Raw genomic sequence first — 23,012 nt, forward strand, 5'->3', positions numbered from 1 at the left:
TTACACCCCACCTTCTACACCCTGAGACGCCGTGCCCCAAGCTCCCTGCCCACCCTGGTGCTGTGGAATCGCTGAGCAGTGCAGGAGTTGCAATTAGCGTCGCCAATTAACCACGCTCCCAAATAAAGCTCCCCGGGGCGCTGGCTGCAGGGCTCCCCCTTTCCAGACAGCGCTGTTTTCTCCTAGCAGTGTACAAGGGGTGTTTTGTAAAAGCCCACTTGGGCTGTGTCTGCTGCCCGGGGTAGGAGATAAGGAAGCAGGAGGGAGCCGGGGGGCTGTAGCCCCCCTCTCCCAGAGCCTGAGGAATGGCGTGGGTGCAGGACACGGCTCACCGCAAAGAGCCTGCCCATCTGCGTCGCCGACTTCTTGTCGTTTTATAAGAGCGAGGACTTGTTGTTCCTTTGTGCTTGGCTGCGAAGGAAATGAAAAGCCAATCCAAAGGTCTGTTTTGCATGAAGCAATCCTCCCCAGGGCACGTTGCTGCGCTGGAAAGGTCAAGAGGGCTTGTGAAACCCAGCGGCGGGACGCCGGGTGCCTGCCTCCCGAAATGCGAGGCACCCCTTGCCGCCCCCCCTGCAGAAACAGGGCGCTGCTGGTGCCCGAGCCCACCCGTGGGTGCAGGAGGAGAGGTGATAAGCTGCACCCAAGGGTGAAGATCGTGGGTTGTGGGATTGTTTCATGACCCCGCTGCGCTCCACACCGCCTTTGCAGCGGGCGCGCTCCTCCAGCTGATGCTCCCCGTCGCGCCCAGGCTCGGCGATGGCAAACCCACCGCACCCTGAAGACTCAGGGCACACGGGGCATGCCCCCCTCCCTCCGGTGACCCCATTTCCCCTTACACACATGGTTTCGAGGCTGCTGCCCGGCCAGGAGAGCCGTCCCCAGCTGTGCTCCCTTTTAAGGCAGGTTTTGTGCCGGCGGGCAGCCGCAGGCTGGCCCAGCCCCGGTCCCCACGGACCACGCAGCGCCTGGCCGGGCTCCTGCAGCGGGAGCGTCCCCCTGGCACCGCAGGCCGACTGACCCAGCCAGGCGGTGGGGACAGCACTCAGCCCCCCCCCCCTTGTACTTTTTCAAGCCTATTCATGCAGCAGAGAGGACACAAGGCCGGCAGGAGGGCTTGCAAAGCTGGCGCCGAGGAGCCGCGTGCTGCTCGCTGCCAACCCTGCTGGGATGGGGTCCGAGGCTGCCCAGATCCCCGCGGTGCTGATTTGGCACGGCCGCCCCGTCGGGGTGAGCACGGGGTGCCGATGGCACTGCTGGCTGGGGAGGGAGCACAGCAGTGCCACGGGGACCCGCAGGATGTGGCCTTGTGTTCATTTTATGGGGAGCGAGTTCATAAACGCTCCTACTGACGGTGTGTGAAACACATCAGCGGGGCGATAAACAGAGTCCCCGACAGCCCCCAGCCCACGCTGCAGCCAGCTGGCTGGAAGCACTCCAGCATTTGGGGCGAGCTGGTCGCTGCCCCTTCTGAGATTCAGGGTCCTCTGCATGCCCCAAATGCAGAACTCAGGCATTTCTCAGCAATCTGGTTCCTACAGTGACTTCCAGCACCATGACCGGGGGTATAGCAGCCCATCTCATAATCCAGATGAAATCCAACTAAAGGGCACGGGATGGCTGCAGGGAGAGAGCCACACTGCCCTGCAGGAGACAGGGGCCAGGGGCATCTTCAGCCAAGCCTGGTCCCAACCCAAACCCTGCATCAAAGCAAGGCTCCCCCACCAGGGAAACAGCCCGGCCAGCTCCAGCTGCCAACAGCCTCCCCAGCGAACTGCAGGTTTATCTTATCTGCAGACCTTGTTCCAGCTAATTCAGCCACCCGAGCGCAGCACACCCCAGCCGCCCGGTGCCCTCTGATACCAATCTGGGGGTGGAGGCTCCGTCCTGGCGCATCAGGCGCCAGCGCTCCCCGAGGGCACGGCAGCAGCCCTCAGACAAACCTGGGCCGTCCCGTTTGTTTGCGTGTGCCGGGGTGCTGCCAGGCAGCGATGGCACGGCTCGCTTTGCTCAGCTCCTGCACAGGGATGACGGGAAGGCACAAGCAGCTTCGCTCTGGACAGCCGTGCCCTGCGTGGATCAACCACAGGCCTTATTCGCGCCTTCCCCCCCCTGCAGAACCGGAGGATGCCTCTGCTCATTTCTTCCCCAACCTCAGATCCTCCCGAGCTGACCCGGGTCCCCTCCCTGCGGAAAATGTGACTAAGAAAAACCCAGGAATGTCCGAAGCACGTCGCCGCCGCGGGGCTCGGCCCAGTGCTTTGCAAGCGGTCAGACAACTGCAGCTTCTGCAAAATTCCCCTCCTCGGCCCTATTTCTGCCTGCAAGTTGCAGGCCCACTCAACCGAGACGATTTGTTGTAAACTATGTCCTCCCCAGCCCAATATGTGACTAATTTGACAAGAAAATTACAGGGCGGCTTAAAAAGCCCAGCATGGGCCAGGAGAAGCTGCCAGCTGTGGGTTCCCATGGAAAGGTGGGAGGGACGCCAGGGTGCACGGGGGGGCACGCACTCACCTGGCATTGCCCCCAGGTCTGCACACAGCTAATCCCATTACCTCTGCACCGGGAACAGCCGCACGGAGCAGGCTGTCAAGCCAATTTATGCCCTCAGGGAAAATCTGGGGTACGTCTTCATAAAGCTGACAGGTGGCTGAGGGCTGGGAGGGATCGGGAACAGGATGGCAGCGGGAGATGCCCCGAGCGGTGCCTGTGCCTGGCTGCACTGCGGGAAGGGACGGGGCTGCCCCAAAAGCTGGCTGCTGCGGGGGACATTCACCACGCTGGACCTTCAGTACAAAATGGTTTGAGACCGCAAAACACATTCCCTGCTTTTCTTGTGCAGACGCAGCCCAGAGTCCGCCCCCCGTGCCCACGGACAATCGCACAGTTGTTTCTCACAGTAAGTGCACAAACATTTCCAGCCCCGCTAAGGCTGCTGGCTGCCCACAGCAGGCGCTTGTTGGGCCAACACAAAACCTCGGGAGCATGGGCGTGAATTGTTATCACGCCGTAAATGCGATACCACGCACGCTGTAACAGACACATGCTCTTGCAGGGTTCAGCTCCTGCTCCTGCAAGGGGTCCAGGGCAGGCGGCTCATGGAAGCAAATATTTTTGGGTCCGTCCCCACAGCCTGGCCCTATGCCCATGTGTGCTCAGAGGTGATACACCCAGTGCCAGCAGCTCCCATACTGCTGCCCAGGATGGCAGTGGCACACGGGGCTGGGGCACACCGGTCCCATTGAGTGCATGCGCAGGAGGGTGCCTGGCTGCAGGTCCCTGCTTGGGGTGTGTCTGGGATTTCCAGACATGGGACAGGAGAACCTCTCCAATCCCTCCAAGTCCCAGCGACATGGAAAATCTCCTCAAATTTCATCCAGGCACAGCTTCCCACTGTCTCCCCGCATGCAGTCTGGCCAAAAAGCTCCGTTACCATCTGCTCTTCCCTGCAAGCTTTCCATTAGTGGCAGCCCCAGGAAATCTCCTGGCTGAAACCCTCCGTGGGAGGGTTTGGTGCACTTTCCTGGCATGGCCACAGCTGGTTCTGTTGCAGCGATCGCACCCGCCTGCAGCCAGGCTGGCTGAGGATGCTGCTACTTTGGGAAGCTGTCTTGGAGCTGGGGGTGCTCAGCACCCCGTGGGGTCAGCTCGCACCAGGGCCACCTCCCTGCCCTGCCATACCCCGCTGTGGGGATCAGCTGTGCCACTCAGCTGGGGCCAGCTGATGATGACAGGCTGCTGCTACCACACCTTTCAGTCCTGGTTAAAAATTCACTCGCTCCTAGCAGTCAAGGTGAGGAGAAGGGGAACAGAGTGCAGGACCCCCAGGCACCCCATTACTCACCCAGGTACAGATGATGAGTCCTGGTCCAACGCCCTCTCCCACAGCACAGCCCCTATTGTGGGGGAACGCCCTGGTTTACTGCCCCAGCAGTTTGCCCTCTGCAATGGAGCTGTTGATGTGATAACCATCACATCACGTTGGTGTGATAAGGGAGACCCACTGCCAGAAGACCACGTCCTCTGAAGCGGTGTCACACAGGGAGGGAGACAGACGGCCCAAATGCTGCGAGGCTGCACCCCTGTTTCAGACAGGGCTGCTTGGCTCTGCCTTACCACAGCAAGACAGAAGCAAGGCAGAGAAATCGGGACAGAGATAGCACAAGGAGAGGGAAGGAGAGGAGAGCAGCCATGGGTTGTGCAGCATGCAAGCCCCAGCAGCAGCACACACACCTCCATCCTATTAGCACAGCTATTCCTTCCCCAGATCTGCCCTGCATCCAGCCCCAGGAGCCCCTAGGGAGGTCCCCAGCTGCTCACACCACTGCAAATCTGTACATCAGTACACCACTGTACATCCATCAGCGATGTACAGGCTGCTGCAGAGCCCAGCAGCTTCCAACAGGCAGCCAGGGTCTGCACCACCACCGCTGCAGCTCTCCCAGCAGGCTGGCAGGGAGATTTACAGCTCTAATCCTCCTTTGCGTGGTTTCATGCTGTTCCTCCTGCTCCTCCTGTATCCCTGCCTGCTCTCCTACACCCTCTCCAGGATTTAGACCCATCACTTTAACCTCACCCTGGGGCCAAGCCGAAGCCCAGCCAAGCAAGCGAGAGCCGCTCCATTGCCTTCAGGGAGCATCAGAGTGCTTCTTGGCCCGCATGGAAGCAAGCTGTGCTCACTGGGCCCCTTTTAATACTCCCTCTTAAATCACACCTTCCAGCACTTTATCCCTTTTGGCTCCTACGTATCAAGTCCCCAGCAAATGCTTTAAATCTGTCCTGCTCTCCTGCCCAGCCGCGCTCCCAGCCACAGCTCTACATGGGTCAGCGCTGCTCTGTGGTGCTGCGGGCATCTCCCGGCCCTTGGGAGCGTCTCTAGATTGCTTTAGCAGTGTCTAGATTAATTACACAAGCGTAGTGCCTAGATTACTTTAATTTAGTGCCCCCTGGAGGCCCCGCAAGGCTCTCTAGTGCACTTTAGGGCACGCTCGAGGCCTACTAGGGCCCTGCAGTGTGCTCTAGCGTTAGCTGGAGGCCTTTCAAGGCTCACCAGTGTCCTCTAGGGTGCCCTAAAGGCTTTTCAGTGCTCCCTGCACGCCTCCAATGAACCTCCAGTCTGCTCTACAGCCTGTGCACGTCTACCAGGGCCCCCCAGTGTGCTGTAGCTCTCCCTGAATGCCTCCCAGTGCCACCCAGCATCCTCAAGGATGCCCTAGAGGCCTCCCAGTGCAGCCTTGAGTCTTGCTGCAGCTCTCCAGTGCTCTCCAGTACCTTCTGGAGGTCTATCACACCTTACAGGGTAGACTAGCATCCCCTGAGGGCCTCACTGGAGTTTACTCTATTCATTTTACTCTAGTATACTCTAAGGAGCACTAAAGGCCTCCTAGTGTGGCCCAGAGCACCCAGTACATCCCAGTGTAATCCAGCTCCCCACAGAGACCTTGCAGGGCCTTCTCCTGGGAACCCTCTAGGGTGCAATAGGAGGCTCCTAGGGCAACCAAGAATGCATTGGAAGGCCCTGGGAGGCTTCTAGGTCTCTCTAGAGGGCACTTGGAGGCCCCTGAGGCACATGAGAGTACATTGGTGCCCTGCGAGGCCTCTAGAGAGCCCTGGCAGGCTTCTAAGGGAAGCTAGAGCACACTGAGGAGCACTGCAAGGTCTCCAAAGGGCATTAGAATGCACCCAGCTGCCCTGGGAGCCTTCCAGGTGTTGCTGGACTACATTAGGAGGACCCAGAAAACTAAAGGGTGCACTGGGATGTCTCTAGGACTCTCTAAACTTCACTTGAGGCCCTGGGATGCCTCTAGAGATCCCTGGGAGACTTCAGCGTTTTGGTAGAGTGCACAGGAGAGCACAGCAAGATCTCCAAGGGGTGTTAGAGCACACCTGGAGGCCTTGGTAGCTTTCCAGGTGGTGCTAGACAGCGGAGGACAGCGGGGAGCCCTGTGAGGCCCTTGGCTGGCAGGCACCTATGGCACCTCTCCCCTGCACAGACTGGCTCTGACTTCATGTCACAGGGCTGCCCCATCATTCCTGCCCTCACCCAGTCCTCCTGGGACCACCATTTGAATGCTCATCATTCCCTTTTCCAGGTCACTAATAGGGACATCAGCACCCCGTCACCCAGACTGCCCCAAAAACACATCCAACATCAGTGCATGGTGGCACCCGGTGGGATCCCTGCTCTGTGCCCAGTGAGGAGAAGCCTGCTGCAGGGCACGGCGCCGTGCTGGGCTCTGCTGGCTCCCAGGGAAGCAAGCAAGGCTAATTGCATGGGATAAGTTCATGGCGCCTGGGGGATTTCCAGGCAAAGCTGCATCCACTTTGGTCTGTTTTCTTCCGTACCCTGGAGAGCATGTCTGTAATCACCAGCCCTCTCCAACTTTCTTATCCCACCAGCAAGTCCTAGCTGAAAAAAATAATAAAATACTTGACATCCCCGAGGGGAAAGATGTTTTCCAAGCCCCTTTTGGCAGTAAGGGGCCTTTTTCAGCTTACATAGGTCTCCCAAAAATAAATACAAAAATGCAGCAAGGATCAGAGGCTAGAGCTGCCCTGCCGGCTTGAGCAAAGCGCTGCTGTGCTGCACCAGGACCACCTCAAACCCTTGGCATGCAGCTGGATAACCCCATGTGGGGCCCCAAAACCCCACCAAGTCCTTCAGCTGCCTGCTCTTAGCACCCACCTCATGGGTACCTGGTGGCCACCTTCTGCCACAAGTGGTGCCCACTGCCCTTACCACGTCCCCAGGCTGCAGGGGGACACAGAGACAAATGTCACCCACCTGCAGCACAGCAGCAGGGCTCTTCCTGAGCAGAGGCAGGCTTCTCACTTGTGCAGAGCTGAATTTTGTCTATTTTTAGCTTTTTCCCCAATGAAACTCTCTTGAGGAAAAAAAAACGTAAGCAAGAAAAAAAAAAAAAAAAACACACAGAGAAGAAAAAAAGCCAACTCCACCCAAACAAAATAAAATCCTGCCTTTGAGGGCTGCCGCCTGGGAGTGGCTCACGTCACACTGTGCCATGCTCAGCCACCCCAGCCACGTCCCCACCCCACGCAGCCCAGCACCATGCCTCAAGCTTCATGTCCCCTCCTTGTGTAGGGTGCAGGCAGCACCTGGAGCACCAGGGGCACTGCTAGCAAAGAGGTGGGTTTATTAAGCTCGTTAATTAATGATGGTAAGTAAATAAGGGTTGCAAGGAGAGCAGCACAGCTTGATTGGTGCCAGCTTGCTGATGTGGCAACAGCTGTGACCAGTGCTGTTGGCATCCCTGCCACATTGCAGTGTGCCGGGGCCTCGCCTGCAACTGTATGGGGAGTAATGGGGTACCCCACTCCCAGCCCAGCTGCTGCACGGTGCAGTGCTGCACCCTTGTAAATGTCAGCCGCAGGACCAGGGAAGGAGCCTCAGAGGGGTCAGGTCCCCACGAGAACCCCACCAAACACAAACACACACATCCGCATCTTGGGCACAGGAATCGCTGCGGCTGAGCCCATCGTGCCTGGGAAAAGGCTGTGGGCTGCTGCTGCCAGGAGAGGGAAAGCCAGGAGCTCCTATGCCAGCAGCTCCTCTGGCATGGTCCTGCTGGGCAACAAAGCCCAGGGAGATGCCACCATGACCAAACGCTCCCTGTGGGCAAGGGAGCAGCTCCAGGGATGCTGCAGCCAGCGTTGAGGCTAACCAAGAACAGCCCTGCAGCTGTGCCACAAGGCTGGAAGACATTTGGGGAGGCAGCAGGCCCCGTTTTCCCCCACAAACAGCCTTTGGGGCACCTGCTGCTGGGAGGCAACCAGTGGTGCTCAGCTGGGCCAGGCTGGAGCTCTGCTTGTGGGGCACTGCAGGTGGCCACTGTGGGACAGCAGCACGGTGGGGGACAAGCAGTGGGGCATGAAGGAAGAAGAAAGCCCTGGGCTCCAGCCACGCTGTGCGGGGGGCTGTAGCAGCACTAAGTGACAAACCTGCTCTGCTCCTGCCTCCAGTCAGGCCATGCCAGGGTGCCCCTGGTGCTCCAGCCCCACTGCCCCGGCACAGGCTGGGGCTGCTCCGTGTTGCTCCAGGAGGAACGGGGCAGGAGCAAGCTGGTGGGAGGCTCCACGTCCTCCCCACCCGCCCCCAGAGCTCAGGCGCACACCGCATCTCTCAAAACCTTTATTGTCAGCAAATAACAAAAGTCCGGGGGCCCGGGGAGCGCACGGCGCTGGCGCCGCAGGGCCCGGCCTGGTGGGCAGCGCAAGCAGCGGGGCTGGGCGTGCGTGCGGGGGACGGGGCGAGACCCGGGCGGCGCCACTCTCTGCGGCCAGGAGCACACTTACAACGGCTTATAAATAAACAACCACGACGAGAAACCTCAGGCTCGGGGGAGCAGGCGGGGGGTACGCTGCCCAACCGAGCCACGAGCCCAATGCGCTCTGCCCCCGGACGTGGGGAGCAGCTGGGCCCCAAAGGGGCGCACGGGTGGGGATGCCCTGGGGGTGCAAGGATGGGGACACGGGGAGGTGCCAGCCCCTCGATTGCTGGAGCTGGGTGTGCAGCCTGGGAAGGAGCAGAGCCCCTAGGGGATGTGGGTGTCACCGGTGGTGGCATCCCCGAATGCCGCGGGAGGCCACGAAGCCACCAAGCTGCCTCCTGTGCTCGGGGGGTGGACAGAGGGAGGGAGGGGAGGGCAGAGCGCATTGGGACCGAGCAGAGCCGCCTTCAACCTTTGCCTTTAAACACTGAAGCTTATATTAGAGACTATGATATAGAACCCGGAGGGCAGGGCCGTCCTGCCCGCAGTAGAGACAGCAGGGAGAGCACAGCTCCGAGGCGAAGGGCCGCTCCAGCTACTTCTACGAGCGGGAGGTTAGTGCGGGGGCACCGGGCGGGCGGGCAGGGGGCTGCCCTACGGCTGGTTCTTCGCCTCGGGGTCTTTGTCGTAGATGTAGCTGCCCACGGCTCCGGTGTTGACGCCTGCAAGGAGGAGGGACACGCACAGGAGTGAGGACACAGGTGGGATGGGTGTTGTTCCCCTCAGTCCTGCGTCCCCAGCACTCACCCTTCGGTCCGAAGAGGATCCCGTAGCAGGGCTTGTGGCAGTAGGGCTGTCCGTCGTGCTGCGCCAGGCAAAGAGACAAAACGTGTCACCCGTGGGGACACGCGGCGCGGGACGCATGGAGCCGCTCTGCCCTCTCGTGGTGGCACAGCCCGGCTCGCTTTGGCACGGCTCGGCACGGGGTCCCCATGCTGTGGGGACCCCCTCGGGCTGCCCTTACCTCGGCGTGGCCCCCGGGGGTCAGCGTCTTGCTGCAGCGCTCGCAGCGTAGGCAGGGCCGATGCCAGTCCTTCCCCAGCGAGGTCACCTTCTCGGCTGCAGCAGGGACAAGCAGGGACGGTCACCCCCACACATCACCAACACGCAGGGGGCAGCCAGAACGCCCCACAAGGACCTCACCTCCACGCATACAGACCCCAGATCCCCTTCCTAGACCCCACACGCCCCAGGGGGCCTGTGGAGACCACGCACCGCCCGGTGCCCGCTCGCAGCCTTACCAAAGTAGACCCTCTTGCCGCAGCGTGGGCACATGTTGGGCTCCCCAGTGAAGGTGGTGACGCTGGAGGCTGGAAGACAAGGGGACACGAGTGTGGGACACCCCGGCCAGAACCCAGCCCAACACCCCTATTGCCCGTGCCCCCCACCCCTCCTCACCTTTGCTGGGTCCCTTGGGCGGCGCGGCGTTCACCTTCCTCTCCTCCACCTTCGCCGGGTGCTCGATGGGCCCCGGGGCGGTCTGCCCCTCAATCTGCGGCTTCTCATAGATGTAGGACCCGGCACCGCCGATGTTCACCCCTATGAAGGGGGACAGAGGGGCTGCAGCATCCCCAGAGCCACCCGGGGGTCTCCATCCTCCTCCCGGCCCTGTCCCACCTCCCCTGGGCACCCCCATCCCTGCTGAGCCCCAGCTCCCTTCCTCCTGCCCCAGGCTTTCTGCAGCCACTTGTGGGATGGGAGAGTGACTCCACCTTCTGTTTGAATGGAAAATTGTCTCTTTCTTTAATTAAAAAAATAAAAGAGAGAGAGAGAGAGACAGCTGTCAGGATTGACTGTTGTCAGGATCGATTCCCCCCTCTCCTATCCCTCTTTACGAAGCGGCTGCAGGTTTGGGATTGCTTCAGCCCACACCAGCCCGACTCCTAGGGCTTTTTAGGGCCACGGGGACCCAGACCTACCTTTGGGGCCGAACAGCGTCGCATAGCAGGGCTTGTGGCAGAAGGGCTTCCCGTCATGCTGGGGAGAGAGCAGTGTTAGGGTGCTGAGCACCGATCCAGCCGATCACCAGCCCCATCCCACCCCCTGCCCGGCCCCGGGACATCTCCACGCACCCTGGCAAGGCCAGGAGAGGGCTTCTGCTCAGCTTCACCTCCAGCCTCAGTGCTGTGCCCCTCGCTTGGCCCGAGATCAGAGGCCCCGTGCGGGCACAGGTCCCAGCCCCGCTGCCATCAGCCCCGCTATCGGCCCCGCTATCAGCCGGGCCGGCTATCAGAGGAAAGCACGAAGCGGGCGATAAGCACCAGGCCTCTTCTCCCATGCGGCCGCCCACGAGAGGGCTGCCAGGGCCCCAGATAACGTCCTGCAGCTCCACCAGCAGCTTCTCACGGCCCGCTGGAAGCGAGGCCAAGAGCGAAGAAAGAGCGTTTGTCCCTCTGCTTCCACCAGGCCCAGCGCCACAGCGCTTCGAGCCCTGCTTTGTGGCCCATGCCCCTGCCCTCTGCTGCAAAACCCCCGAGCCCAAAGCAAGCAGGGCGGCAGGGCAGGGTGAGAAGAATCATCTCCAGCCACCGGAGAGGGAGGTAACAGAGCAAAATGAGCGCAGCCCCTTCCTTCCCTTCCCTTCCTTCCCGGTGCAGCTGTGCAGAGGGAGAGGGCTCGGGGCCGGGCAGGCCAGCGGGCAGCTGGCTGGGAGCGAGCAGCTGCCAGGCAAAAATATCAGCGTCCCCAGAGCGCTGCGTGGCGGGAGGGAGGGTAAACATTTAGCCAGTCTCCCCGCGACACCTTCCCAACCTGGCCAAACAAGCTGGCTTTGGGGGGGGAAAAGCTGGGAAGGGCCAAATCCTGCTCCCGGCACAGTCACCGGGGGCTTGGCTGCCGTCGCCCCGCAGCAGAATCCGGCCTTATATGGAGAAAAGGCAAATTCGTGGCCTGAACCCAACCCAAAACGTGCACCCAGCCTCCCCTACAGGGCTGGGGGCTCGCAGCCCGGCCCCGGCCGGCACGGCTGTCCCCGCTGCCACCAGCTGCCCCTCAGCTGCGCCGCTAAGGAGCTGGTGACACTCTGGCATGACAGGCACCCTGCGAGATCCGGGGCACGGCGGGGAGCCACATGAGGCTAACACAGTTGCTCTGAGGGCTCAGCCCCTGCCATCGTGCTCCCAGGTCCTCGCTGGGCACGGCATTGGGCACCTTCCCCAAACTGGTTCCTGGGACTTCCCCCTCCCTGGGGCATTGGTGAGTCCATCAGTTCCCCCCCAGCGTGTCGGCACAGCCCCTGCCGCTTCAGCTTCTCCAAATATTTACATTTTAAATGGATTCGGGGCTTTTTTAGCTCCATTAGTAGCTGCGTGGGGAATGCAAGCAGCTCCCCTTTGGGGCGGCTGCTCCCCTTCCTCCATTCCTGCCTCCGGGCCCTGCAGGTACCAGCACCACGGGCAAGGCCACAGGGAGGCACGGCGAGCCCTGTGCCCCTCGGGCGCTGACTGCAAGCCAAGGGAAGGGCTCGTGGGCTGCAGGACGAGGGCAGGACGCCGGGTTTGGCCCCAACCCCCCGGCACCTCTTACCTCGGCGTGCCCGCCCGGGGTCAGGGTCTTGTTGCAGCGCTCGCACTTCAGGCAGAACTTGTGCCAGTCCTTGCCCAGGGAGGAGACCTTCTCAGCTGCAGGGAGACACGAGACAGCGGGTGAGCGACTGCCTGGCACCTCTGCACAAACCGGGGCACGAGAGGGGCTGCGTTTGGTGTGGGGCTGCCCCACCGACGTGCTCGCACCCCCTTCCCTCACTGCGCACGCTGGCCACTTCGCTGCAGGCACAGCATCCCCAGGGTGACAGCTCTGTGGTGCCACGGTTGTCCTCCCCAGCACGCCGCTCCGGCAGCAGTAGCACGTTCCTTCCTACTCCCCGTGTCTATTTTTGCTGCCGCGTTACCCCGCGCGGCCCTGCTCCATTCAAATATTTGGAGTTGCCATGCCCACCCGGCCCCACCCGGCCCGTCGTGCCGGCCCCGCCGGCTCCTGCTCATTTTCCTGCCTCCGGCTGGGAGGACGGGATGGCAGGCAGCCCCCGGAGTCACCGAGGAGGGATTTTGGCCCCGGAGGACACCCGGCTGGGGGTGCGCGGGTGCGACGTGCGTCCCTGCGCGCTGTGAACCCACAGAGCGGCTGGCTGCAGGCACCAGAAACGGCTCCAAAGCATCCAGTTCAGGGAGGGAAAACGCTTTGAGACCAGTCCCACAAATGCACCTCGTCTGGCTCTGCCTGCAGCATGGCTCCAGGGACCCCATCCCACATCCCCACCCGTGTCCCTCTGCGGGCTCGGGGAACCACTGCGGTTTGTGGGTCCCTTGCTCGGCCCCCAGCTCCTCCCCACCCCGCTCTGGGGTTGGGGTGTCAGCCCCTGCCCACCCACCCCTCGCACACACGTGCAGGCAGCGGGAAAGCAGCGCCTTCCCATTAAAGCCTCCGTAAAACGAAGTGGTAAGGGCCAAATAAAATATTTAACGAGCAAATAAAAGCACAACCGAAGCTCGGCCCTGCTTGGCAGGAACAGCTCCTCCATGGCGGCCTGTTTTCCAGCACCTTTCCCCCCCCCCAAAAAAAATATAAAAGGACTTCAGCAAATGTCTCCAGCTTGCATCAGGTCAAGTCAGGGGCCAAGAGCTGTGAGGGCAGGTCCTGGCTTCGAGAGCCACCCTCCTCCCAGGGCAAACAGCTGCGCCCGGGGCACGCCGCAGCACCGAGATAAGCCGAAATAACCACCCTCAGCACCCCAAACATCAGCCCTGGTGCGAGGCAGGGCGGCGGGCGAGCCGCAGAGGTGAAGGCAGAGCTCCCCAAGGGAAGCACGGGCTGGGGGTGCGGAGTCAGCCCGAAGCGTCGCCACACCGTGACCGAGCAAGAGGAGCTTCTGCAGCGAGCAGGAGGCAGGGGCAGGCAGGCTTTGCGCAACCAAAATCCCCGGCGGGGTCAGCAGGCTTCTCACACAGACAGAAATTTGCTGGAGCCCCGGGTTCGGCCGCACGCGGGTCACAAGGGGTGGCACACAAAGGAGACGCTTCCCCGCCAGCCCGGGGCTTTCTGCGTGCGCAGCAGCAGCAGCGGGGCCAGCACGAGCCCCGGGTATCCCCGCGTGGCCTCGGCAGGCTGCAGGGGCTGAACTGCGTTTGGCCTCGTGGCGACAGTGACCGGACAAACGCCCTGGTGGCACGTGGGTCACGCACGAGACCGGGCTGCTGGGCTGAACCCGCTGCAGGAGAGGGCGGGGGGACGCGCTGCTGCTGCCCGTTCCTCCCCGGCACACAGGGGAGGGAAATGGAGCGTGACCGGCTGAAAGCCGAGCCAGAGGCTCGGGGCCAGAGAGCCGCTCGGCTTTGTCACAGTGGCTGCACAGCCAGGCCATTTCGGCTGGGTCTCCTCCACCCCGTTGCACCCCTGGTGCAAAGCAAGGAGCCGCAGGAGGAAAACCCCAGCAGTGTTTTGCAGAGGCCGTGGCGCTTACACTTGCTCCTTCCTGCCCCGGGAGATGAGATTCACCCCCGATAACACCTCGGGCAGCTCTAACACCCTGCTGCTCCCCAGACCTCGCAGGCACCTGCAGCCCCTGGCAGGGGACAGAGCAGGAGGGACGAGGTGGCTCGGCGCACTGTCCTGCTCCTGGCACACGGGGACATCCCGGGAGCCAGCGGGGACACCCCTTGTCCTTGTGGAGAGACACCAAGCCCCCTGCCAGGCTGCCCAGAGGATGGTCAGATGTCCCCTGGCCGCAAACAAAGGCTCCCAGGGGACGGGGAGCAGAGCCAGGCGCTCAGACCCCACTCAGCCGGGGCGGCTTTCGGGCTGCATTGTTCACCCCGGGCAGAGGAAACAGCTTGGAGCCAGCCCGGCCCATTTCCAGGGCAGCGGCGTCCCGTTTGTGCGCGCGCGGCCCCATAAATCACTGCGGAGAGAGAGCCCCAGCGGCCAGATTTCCTGTCACACAGCCACGGCTGCTCCGCGGTTGCATCAGCTCCGGTGACGGCGCCTCCAACCTCATCCCCTGCCACAGCAGGGACCCCCCCGGGACCCCCACCATGGGCACCAAGGAGCCCGGCTGCAGGACCCCAGCCCCTCACCGCGCCCCGTGGCACGGCTCCATCCCCACACAGGGAAGCTGGGTGCCCGCTGTCCCCCCACACTATCCAGCACCCCTGGGGATTTGGGAGGGTTCAGGAGGGCTCTGTCTGCCTGTTATCAGCCCCGCCATGGGCTGAGCCCGCTGGCAGCAGGGCTCACAGCGAGGGTGGGAACCAGGCAGAGCGGCTGCCTGGCTGCCTCTGCTCCTGGGAGCCAGCCCGCGGCCTCCCCTCCCTCCCCTCCCCTCCCTTCCCTTCCCACTGGGATTTTCCAGCTGGCTTCCCCACTGGGGACGCCGGGACACGCGGCGGCACATCCTATCCCACCCCAGAGCCGAGGCAGATGGAGCAAGGATCGGGATGGGGCTGCTGGGGGAGCTCCACCCCGAGACACCGCGGCTCATCCCCTAATTACCCGCCGTGCCCGGGCAAGGCAGCCGGCGTGGGCGAGCGGCGAGCAGAGCACGCATCTTTTTGGGATGGGAACGGGGAAGGAGCCTCCCTCCTCCCCGCCTGGGGCCGGCTGCCGAGCCCTCGCCCAGGCATTTCCAGGGGCTGACATCAGCTCTGCCTCGCCGTGGAGGTGGCGGTGGCTGCGTGCCACCGAGCGGGGCCCGTCCACGCCATCGCCTCCCCGTGTGGACAAAGCCCAGCTCAGCCACAGGGATGCCAAATCCCCGCGGGGACCCAGCGACAGGCGGCCCCGGGGGAGAGGGATGCTGCCAGAATGGCTGCAGATGCGCTTCAAAGTGGTGGCAGGCACAAAGGAAAATTAAACAACAAAAAAAAAGAGAGAGATGAGAGCTGGTGCTGGCAGGGCACCGGCAGTGCTCCTGCAGGCACGCTCCCCTGGCTCACTGCGATACACAGCCAGGCATCGCCGTGTGGCTGAGCTGCAGCCCCTCGGGATGCTCCTCGCTGCTCCTTTCCCCCAGCCAGGGCCAAGCCCCAGGAATAAGGGGGATATTATACTCCCCCGGAGATGAGCGCTGCCTGCAGGAGCTCCAACAAGCTCCTGGCATCCACACCCCGAGTCCCCGAGCTCGTGGCTCCCGGGGGATGCAACTGGATAGGAAGGACTGTCTGCCTTTGTCTGCCTTCTGCCAGCCTCGCTCCTTCTGCTCGGGGCCCTGCATCGCCACGAGATGAACAGTCAGTGCGCAGGGTGAGCCCGGGCAGGCACACACACCAGCAAAACCTCTCCCGGGTATCTTGCCTCCCTGTCCCGCTGGTGCCCCAGGGGCTCGGGCCAGGCCTGCAGCAACGCAGCACGAAGAGAGGTGGCAGGGGATGCTCGGCACCTCCCCGCGAGCTGCAGCCCCGCAGCACGCCCCAGGACCTGTCCCCCAAGCTCCCTGCCCCGTGGCACGGGCACTGCCACCCCATCGCCGCTGGAAGCGGCACCAGGGCACACGCCCTGCTCTCTGTATTTGATCGTAACGTTACAGAGACAGATTTTCCATTACCCCTCGCTGGGGCGTTCCCGCTCCGCCTTTCCTCTCCTTTCCACCCCCCTCCCCGGTCCTGCCACCTCTCCCCATCCACGGGCTGCTACCAGGGACCACGAGGCTGGATGGAGGAGGGGGAAATCACACCAAGCACAAGCTGACCCAGTCCCCATCCCTCGAGCTCGAGGTGCAGCACAGAGGCTCAGGGCACCCCCAGCAGCCTGCCCAGGGGACAGGGACACAGCCACAGCCCCGCACCGAGCACAGGCCCAAGGCAGCCGCCGCCGTGCCGCGCATGGAGAGCAGCCCCTTTGTTAGGAGCCAGGTGGAAATCAAGCCCTCCTGCCTCTGCTGGCTGCCCACTGCAACGAGCAGCGCCTGGCCAAGGACGGCAGTTACTTATTAATTGCAGGGTGGCTTCTGCAGCTTGGATTTCTGCTCGGGCTCAACACGGAGAGCACCCTGGCACGCCGCAGCCGTGCCTCCGAGCCACCACGGGTGAGCCCTCCGAGCAAGGCTGGCTCGCACCCACATGCACACCCACGTGCCCGTGTTGTCCCCGGGGTTTTCGGGTGCCTCGTGCTCAGGAATCACCGCGCGGGAACACAGGAAGCTTCCCGCGCCGCCGTCCCGGCCATCCCTGGGAAAAGGGCAGGAAGGGAGGCGGAAAGGCTGGGTCACGGCTCCCAGCCCGCGCAGCCGGGGGACCCTGCAAAACTCATTTAAGGCTGGTAGCACAAAAGGGAGCTCAGGAAACGCGCGGCGCTTCGGCTCCGGGTGACGCCGCTCCCTCCGGCACCTGCCAGCGTGGGGGCAGCGAGCGCATACGGGGCCGGCCCCAAAAGGGGAAAGGTTGGCCGAGCCGAGCCGAGCCGAGCCGAGCCGCCCAGTCCTGCTGGAAACAGCGGCGAGCAGATCTGAACGCGCTTAAAAAAAAATAGAAAAAAAAAAAAAAAAAAAAGCCAGCAAACTATTTTTATATTTCCCTATGCTTTTTAAAGAATAAAAGCTCATTCTGCAGCTCAGGAAACGCCCACATCCTTCTGACTACAGGGAGGAGTCTGCTGGATTTTTCCAGGGAGCTCGAAGCAACAGGCGGGCTGGAAATGAGTTTTCCACCGGTGCCCAGTGCCGGTGGCTTGGCCAGCGCTCAGCCAGCGGCCCGCGGGACCCGGAGCGGGACGTGGTGGCATTTCTCACACGTGACCCCAAGCTACAACGCCAGGCATCCAAGACCCAGGGCTGCCAGCGTTCATTCAGCACCGGCGGCCGTGCTCCTGGGCAAGCCGGGCTTTGTCAGAGGGGCTCCTTGCTCTGATAGGGGCGGCCACGGAGCACCCCAAAGCCCCGTGCTGGGATCCCGCTGCGGGTAACCCCTGCCCCATCTCGTCCCGGCCCCTGGGACGGCTGGCACGGAGGTTTTGCTCGCTTCCCCTGCACTGAATAAACCCACACGGGTTTATTCCGTGGGAGCCTGGGCGGTTCCTCGAGGAAAAGCCGAAGACGTCAGCGGGGACGCGCTCCAGCCTATTTCAACACCGAGCAAGGAGAAGTTTTTTGGCCAGCTCCCGCTTTGACTCACTCCCACGGGGTGCCAGGGGGGACGGTGTCACCACCAGCCACCTCCCTCCTGCCACCCCTGGGTGTCCCCAAGGGGGACAAGACAAGGGGAGCCAACCCAGACTTGCACAGGGGTGTCCTGGCCACCTCCAGGGAGCTGCAGGAGGGAAGAGGGTGGCACACACACGGGGAGTAGCTCCGTGTCCCCCCGGCCATCGCCCCGACACATCCCCTCCGGCGGGGCAGGAGGAGCCGCGCTGACCCCATGCCGGCCGTGCCCAGCTGGCCGGACAGACGGGCTATTTTCTGCTTAAAAAGGAAAAGATTCACACGAGGCAGGACATCCAAGAGGCCGAGCCGTTCCCACCCCCACACAAATAGGTTTATTTAAAGGAGGAAGACAGCAAATTCCTATTTCTCCGTGTTTACTTGGAGATGGCCGGAAAGGAATGAAAGCTGCCGGGGCTTCAAACGCCCGGGCACCTCCGGCTCCCTGCGGGATTCCTCCACAACCAAACGGGACGGGGACGGGCCCTGGTGCCTGGGAGGGGCACACGCAGGTGGCACCCCCAAATCGCCCCGCAGCGGGACGCCCAACAGAGACCCCATTGCCCCCAGCCGGCCACCACCCCGCCCCGGGCACACTGAGGCAGAACCCCAAGCCCTGACCCTTTGGGGGCACCCCGCAGAACCCCAAAATGTGGGCTGCTCACCCAGCTGGGGGGGGGCTAAGGGGATCAGGACACCTGGCCACGGTGTCGCAGGGCGCAAATTGGCCGGGGTTGGGCACGCCTGCACCTGCCACCTCCTGCTGCCCTGCACCAAGGGACCCCAGCACCGGGAACCCCCCCGGGCCCATTTTCCCCCCCCAGGGTCACCTCCAACCCTGCGGACACCGGGACGCCCCCCCCCAACCTCTCCACGTACCCGGGGCTGGGCGCACCCGGCGCGCCCAGGACCCCCCTCCCCAAGCTTCCCCACCCCAAACCCGGGGGGTGCGGGCAGCACCCCCCAGCACCACCCGCCCCAGGACCCCCGGCAGCATCCCCCAGCTCGGCCGGGGGCTGCGGGGTTGGGGTGGGGAGGAGGAGGAGGGAGCCGGGCGGGGATGCGCTCCGGGCTGGGGGGACCCGGGGATGCAGCGGGGACCCCCGGGGGGGCGCTCACCGAAATACACGGTCTTGTCGCACTTGGGGCACTTGGATGCCATGGCTGGGGAGCGGAGCGGTGCGGAGCGGAGCCGTGCCGAGCCGTGCCGAGCCGTGCCGAGCCGTGCGCCCCGCTCCGCCCGGCCCCCGCCCATTGGCCGCGCTACCGCCGGGGGGGGCCCGGGGCGGGGCTGTGCGCAGCGCCCCTGCTTGGCACGGCTCGGCTCGGTTTGGCTCGATTTGGCTCGATTTGGCTGGGTTTGGCTCTGCAGGGCTCGGCTCGGCTCGGCACGGCCCCAGCGCGGCAGGTGCGCGCTGAGCGGGGTCCCGCGGGCCGGCGCTCAGCCCCCGGCCCCCAGCCCTGGGGGTGTTGGGGAGAGCGTGGGGGAAGATTTGGGGGCCTGACCCCTTCCCTGGGGGCAGTTCCGGGTCCCCCGCCCGGCTGCACGCGTGCTGGGGTGCAGGGATGGATGGGGTCAGGTCAGCACCACCACCCCGGTGCCCCTGCGGTGGGAATAAGGGGGTGCAGGCAGCAGCCCCCTGCCCTACAAAGCGCTGTGCGTGCACGGGGCCACCTCAGGCACGGTTTTTTCTGGATGGGATAAGCAAAAAAGGCAGATGAAGGGGCACAAGATGGGAGACCTTGATGGGGGAACAAGGGCAAGAGCAGAGATAACGCCGAGGCGTGGAGCACGGCACGTCTCCCCCCCAGGGCTCCCGTACCCCCACGGCACAGCACAGCACAGCAGCGCTGCCCACGGCCCCGCGTGCTCCTGGGGCCTTTCCCCTGCCAGTGAATCCCCGCGCCATTTTGCTCCGTTGCCATGGGAACTGCCATGTCAAAAATCCCTCCAGCACGGAGCGATGCGCGGGGAGCCCTGCGGTGCCGGAGGGGGATCCCGGGGAGCCCCACCGAGGGGCCCCGCGGCCTCGCTCGTCCCCAGTCCGGCACCCGTCAACAGGAAATCTGCCCGCGGAGCCCATTTCATTGCATTATTCATCAGCCCGCAGCCCGGCTCTCCCCCTGCTCTGCTCAGATAATTCCTCCTTTCTCTGCCGTCAGCTGGCGCGCAGCCGCCCGGCCCCCGGCACGGGGACGGCACCGGGCAGCGAACCCCGGCGCCGAGCGGCGCCCAGGGCCACGCACCCCAGCAGGGTGTGGGGACCCGCGGTGGCCAGGCGGCCCCGTCACTCCGGGCCCAGCTGCTGCCACCACAACGCGGGGCTTTGTCACCAGCAGGGTCCCCGTCCCCACCGTGGGGATGGTGCTCCCAAGGCACTGGTGGCCACCGCAGGCAGGCGGGGAGCTGCGGGCTGCTGGTCCCTCTGTGGCACGAGCCCACCGCACCCTACATGCTCTTGTGTCCCCACGCTGGTCCCAAAGGGGCTGGGGGGCCCCGCACTTCCCCCACAGGCCCATCAGCACAAGTCCCTCTCCAAAATGAGGCTGCGAGGGACAGCTCTGGAGGAGCAGGGCTCAGCCTTCGCTCATCTGCTGTCCGAATCCCTCCGTAGCAGCTGGAAATCTCAGCTGGTGCCCCAGCCTCGCTGCCCACAGAGGCAGGAGGAGAACAGGGAAGAGGAGGAGGAGGAGGAAGGCTGCACCCCCCCAGTGCTCACACACGGAGCAGCCGCAGGCGAAACCCCAGGCTTAGGCAGCATCCGAGGGCTTTTTGCGCTCATGGGCCGGGGGGACTTAAGGCAAATCACCTAAAGGTGCGAATCCCTGCCCGCAAATGCGCTAAATCCCAAGCGGATATGCTCGCTGAGGAGCAAAGTGGCTTTAGCTTGTCCCCTCTTAATCTGCCCCGCTCAGCTTCTGCGTGTCCCCACACCCACGGCCCTGGGGACGGCGGGACAGGTGACCAGGGTGGCACCGGGGGCACCCTCCCCAAGTTCTGCCTTTTTCCTCAGAAAATCGGGGTTTCCTCCCTCCCTCCCTCTCTCAGCAGCTCCGGGTTTCCCTGACAATAGGCATGAAGCCTCCCTCCCGCAGCCACAAGCCCCGGGGAGCTTTGTGGTGCAGCAACGTGGGCCACGCACCTCGCTCAGCGCCGGGGGTGTCCCTCCGAGGGGACCACCGTCCCCCCCCGGCAGCGGGTGACCCATTTTCCTGCAGTCTCACCCAGCCCAGCCCTGGGATTCCCTAAGCCGCCGCCGCCAGCTGGCTGCACGGGCTGGGGAAGCTGCACGGCACCGCGCAGGGCTCCTGGGTCACCGCTCCTCTGATGGGGAGCCCTGCTGGGAAGGGGTGAGGGGGAGCAGAGCTCCCCGACCCCACAGCACCGCGAGGCTGGGATCGCCTCCGCAGGAAGCCGGAGAGCCGGCCAGGACCTCGTCCTAGGGCAGGTCAACCAGAGAGCTCTCGGCCAGGCAAGAAATAAATAAGGGCTAACTGCCCCCCAGCTGCCTCGCCTCTGGCTCACCCCTCTCCCCCGCTCCGGCTCCCCTCCGCTCTCCCGCCTGCCTTCAGATGGGAACGCGGCGGAAGGGCCGGCGCTGCGCAGCCTTCCCCTCCGCGCCTTTCCCTCACATTTTCTGGCACCTCGGATCAGTTGGATGCGTTACAGGGCGAGAAGAGACTGGAGGGAAAAGGATTTAGGGGGAAAAAAAAAAAAAAGAAAAAGGAGGTTAAGGGGGAAAAAAAGCTGTTGCTTGCTGGGTTCGCCCAGAGGACAGTCATCGGAGCGCAGTCTTCCTGTCCCCCATGTCAGGGTCCCCCAGTTTATGGGGTTATGGGGTTATTTGTCCCTCCTAAAGCGCCCACATCCCTGGACAAGCCCCACAGCAGAATTCAGGGCCCCTGGGTGGGGGGCAGAGGCTGCAGCGTGCCGGGGCTGGCGGGCCCTGGGTCTCATCAGGTGGCACATGCCAGCGCCTGGGGCTCGGCACGTCACCACCTCGCCCCCGCGCCCGCTGCGCGCAGCCCCGGCCCCCCACTTGTCACTTCTCTCCTTTAAAAGGCATCCCAGGCCCCGCGGGTATCGCAGGGCAGATAGCGCTGTCACGGGGCCCGGGATAAGCAGGGCTGCGTCCTGCCTGCTCGTCCTTGCCAGTGACAAAGGAAGGATGTCCCCGCGTCCCCTTCCCAGGGGGCTGCCCCTCCACGCTGCCGCCGTCCCTGCGGGCTCAGCCCCCGGTTTGTCACCGTGGCCTGGGGGGCACCGGGCTGCTGGGATGCGCCTGGCTCATGGCACACGAGCAGGGACCCGGGCTGGGCACTGCTGAGGATTTCTCCCTGGGGAAGACGCGCTCCTGGACACCACCAGTAGCTCCCAGCACGGGGCAGCGACGTGTGGTGACAATTAAATGAGGGTACAGATGCTCCTGATAACAGCAGCGAGCTGCTTTCCTCGCTATAAACATCTCCTTGGCTCCAAGCTGCCAGCACTTACTGGGCCCAAGCACCCATTTGACTTCAAGGCATTTCCCCAAGTGCCCTGCTCGAGGGGAAGACAAACAAGCAGCCCTTGAGGACCCACTCAGGGCCGCGCAGAAGTTCCCAAAGGGCAGCTCCCGAGGTGCCAGCACGAGGCTGGGCGCCAGGGTGTTGGCACAGCACAGAGCTCACACAGCTCAGGCAGCGGGTGTTACGCCTCGGTGAGGTGGGATACGCACCCAAAAATGGGTCTGAAACCCCAAAAAAAGGCAGCAAAGCACCCAAGGGGGGAGTGTGCAGCACACAGTGGGGCACAGCACCGCTGGCCCTTCGCCAGTGCTGGCTCTGGCCCCGCTCTTCCATGGCGAGGACGGGGTGTCCCGGGCACAGGCTGTGCTCGGAGGCGGTTTTGGTGGCAAAGTTCAGCTCCTGGCTGCAGGAGGAGGCACGGGGCTGTCTGCGATGAGGGGACATGGCCAAATCCTACAGTGAGGGGCGCTGAAGGTGCCTCTCCCCGCAGGCAAGGAGGAGGCTGGGTCCACGGCACCATCACTTGCACCACCAAGGCGGTGAAATCTCAGGGTTGAGGCTGCTTCAGCCCTGTCCTCGTCCCTTTTCCAAGGCCAAGGAGATGGGGACGAGGCCCTGGCCCCAGCAGGGACAAGATGCAGGCCCAGGCCCCTTGCAGCCCTGCAGACTTTGCCCCTTGCCCAAGCAGCCCGGCTGAGCAGCCGCCTCTGGAATGAGCCAAAAAAACAGACGTTTCTGGGCACTGCGAGCCTGGCTCCACAGCCCCCAGACACAGGCACATAAAAATGCTAAATATTTGCTCAGAGGAGCGCTCGCCAGCTGCCTCTGCTCCCGCCTGCCCCCGCTGTCCCTCCTCTCGGGAACGGGGACGACCTCGGGCTGCTTTACGCCGCCTGCCGTGCCCCAGCCCTGCAGCTGCCAGCACCGAGCTGGAGCCACAGCGCGGGGCTCGCGCCGGCACCTGCTGGGGCTGGGAGCAGGGAGCGGAGGCGGAGAGGCCGGCCCGGGCCAGGCTCGCTGCTCCTGAGGAATTTGCCAAGCGAGCCAGGAGCAGGGCGAAGCTGGCTGACCCGCTGGGAAAGCAG

The 23,012-nt window shown here is 63.6% G+C and overlaps 2 protein-coding genes and 1 long non-coding RNA gene across 3 annotated transcripts in view; 2 read left to right on the plus strand and 1 right to left on the minus strand.

Moving 5' to 3' along the window:
* The first annotated feature begins 17 nt into the window (after nucleotides 1-17).
* On the plus strand, nucleotides 18-8,528 carry LOC311440335. The gene is made up of 2 exons (XR_014695343.1): nucleotides 18-2,902; nucleotides 6,096-8,528. It is a non-coding gene; the product is annotated as an uncharacterized lncRNA (long non-coding RNA).
* CRIP2 (cysteine rich protein 2) lies at nucleotides 8,140-18,684 on the minus strand. The gene is made up of 8 exons (XM_084527108.1): nucleotides 18,538-18,684; nucleotides 11,817-11,911; nucleotides 10,211-10,268; nucleotides 9,690-9,830; nucleotides 9,533-9,601; nucleotides 9,256-9,350; nucleotides 9,039-9,096; nucleotides 8,140-8,953 (listed from the first exon to the last, which is right to left on the minus strand). Exons 1-8 carry the CDS (start codon nucleotides 18,671-18,673, stop codon nucleotides 8,886-8,888), a joined length of 720 nt encoding a protein of 239 aa, XP_084383234.1. The 5' UTR covers nucleotides 18,674-18,684; the 3' UTR covers nucleotides 8,140-8,885.
* NOTCH2 (notch receptor 2) overlaps nucleotides 16,673-23,012 on the plus strand; it is a 259,660-nt gene continuing 253,320 nt past the window's right edge. The window contains exon 1 of the mRNA XM_084527072.1: nucleotides 16,673-16,691. The gene's annotated coding sequence lies outside the window, so the exon portion shown is untranslated. The remainder of the gene's footprint in view (nucleotides 16,692-23,012) is intronic.

The sequence above is a fragment of the Aythya ferina genome (genome assembly GCF_964211825.1).
Source record: "Aythya ferina genome assembly, chromosome: 8".
In the NCBI taxonomy this organism is placed as follows: domain Eukaryota; kingdom Metazoa; phylum Chordata; class Aves; order Anseriformes; family Anatidae; genus Aythya; species Aythya ferina.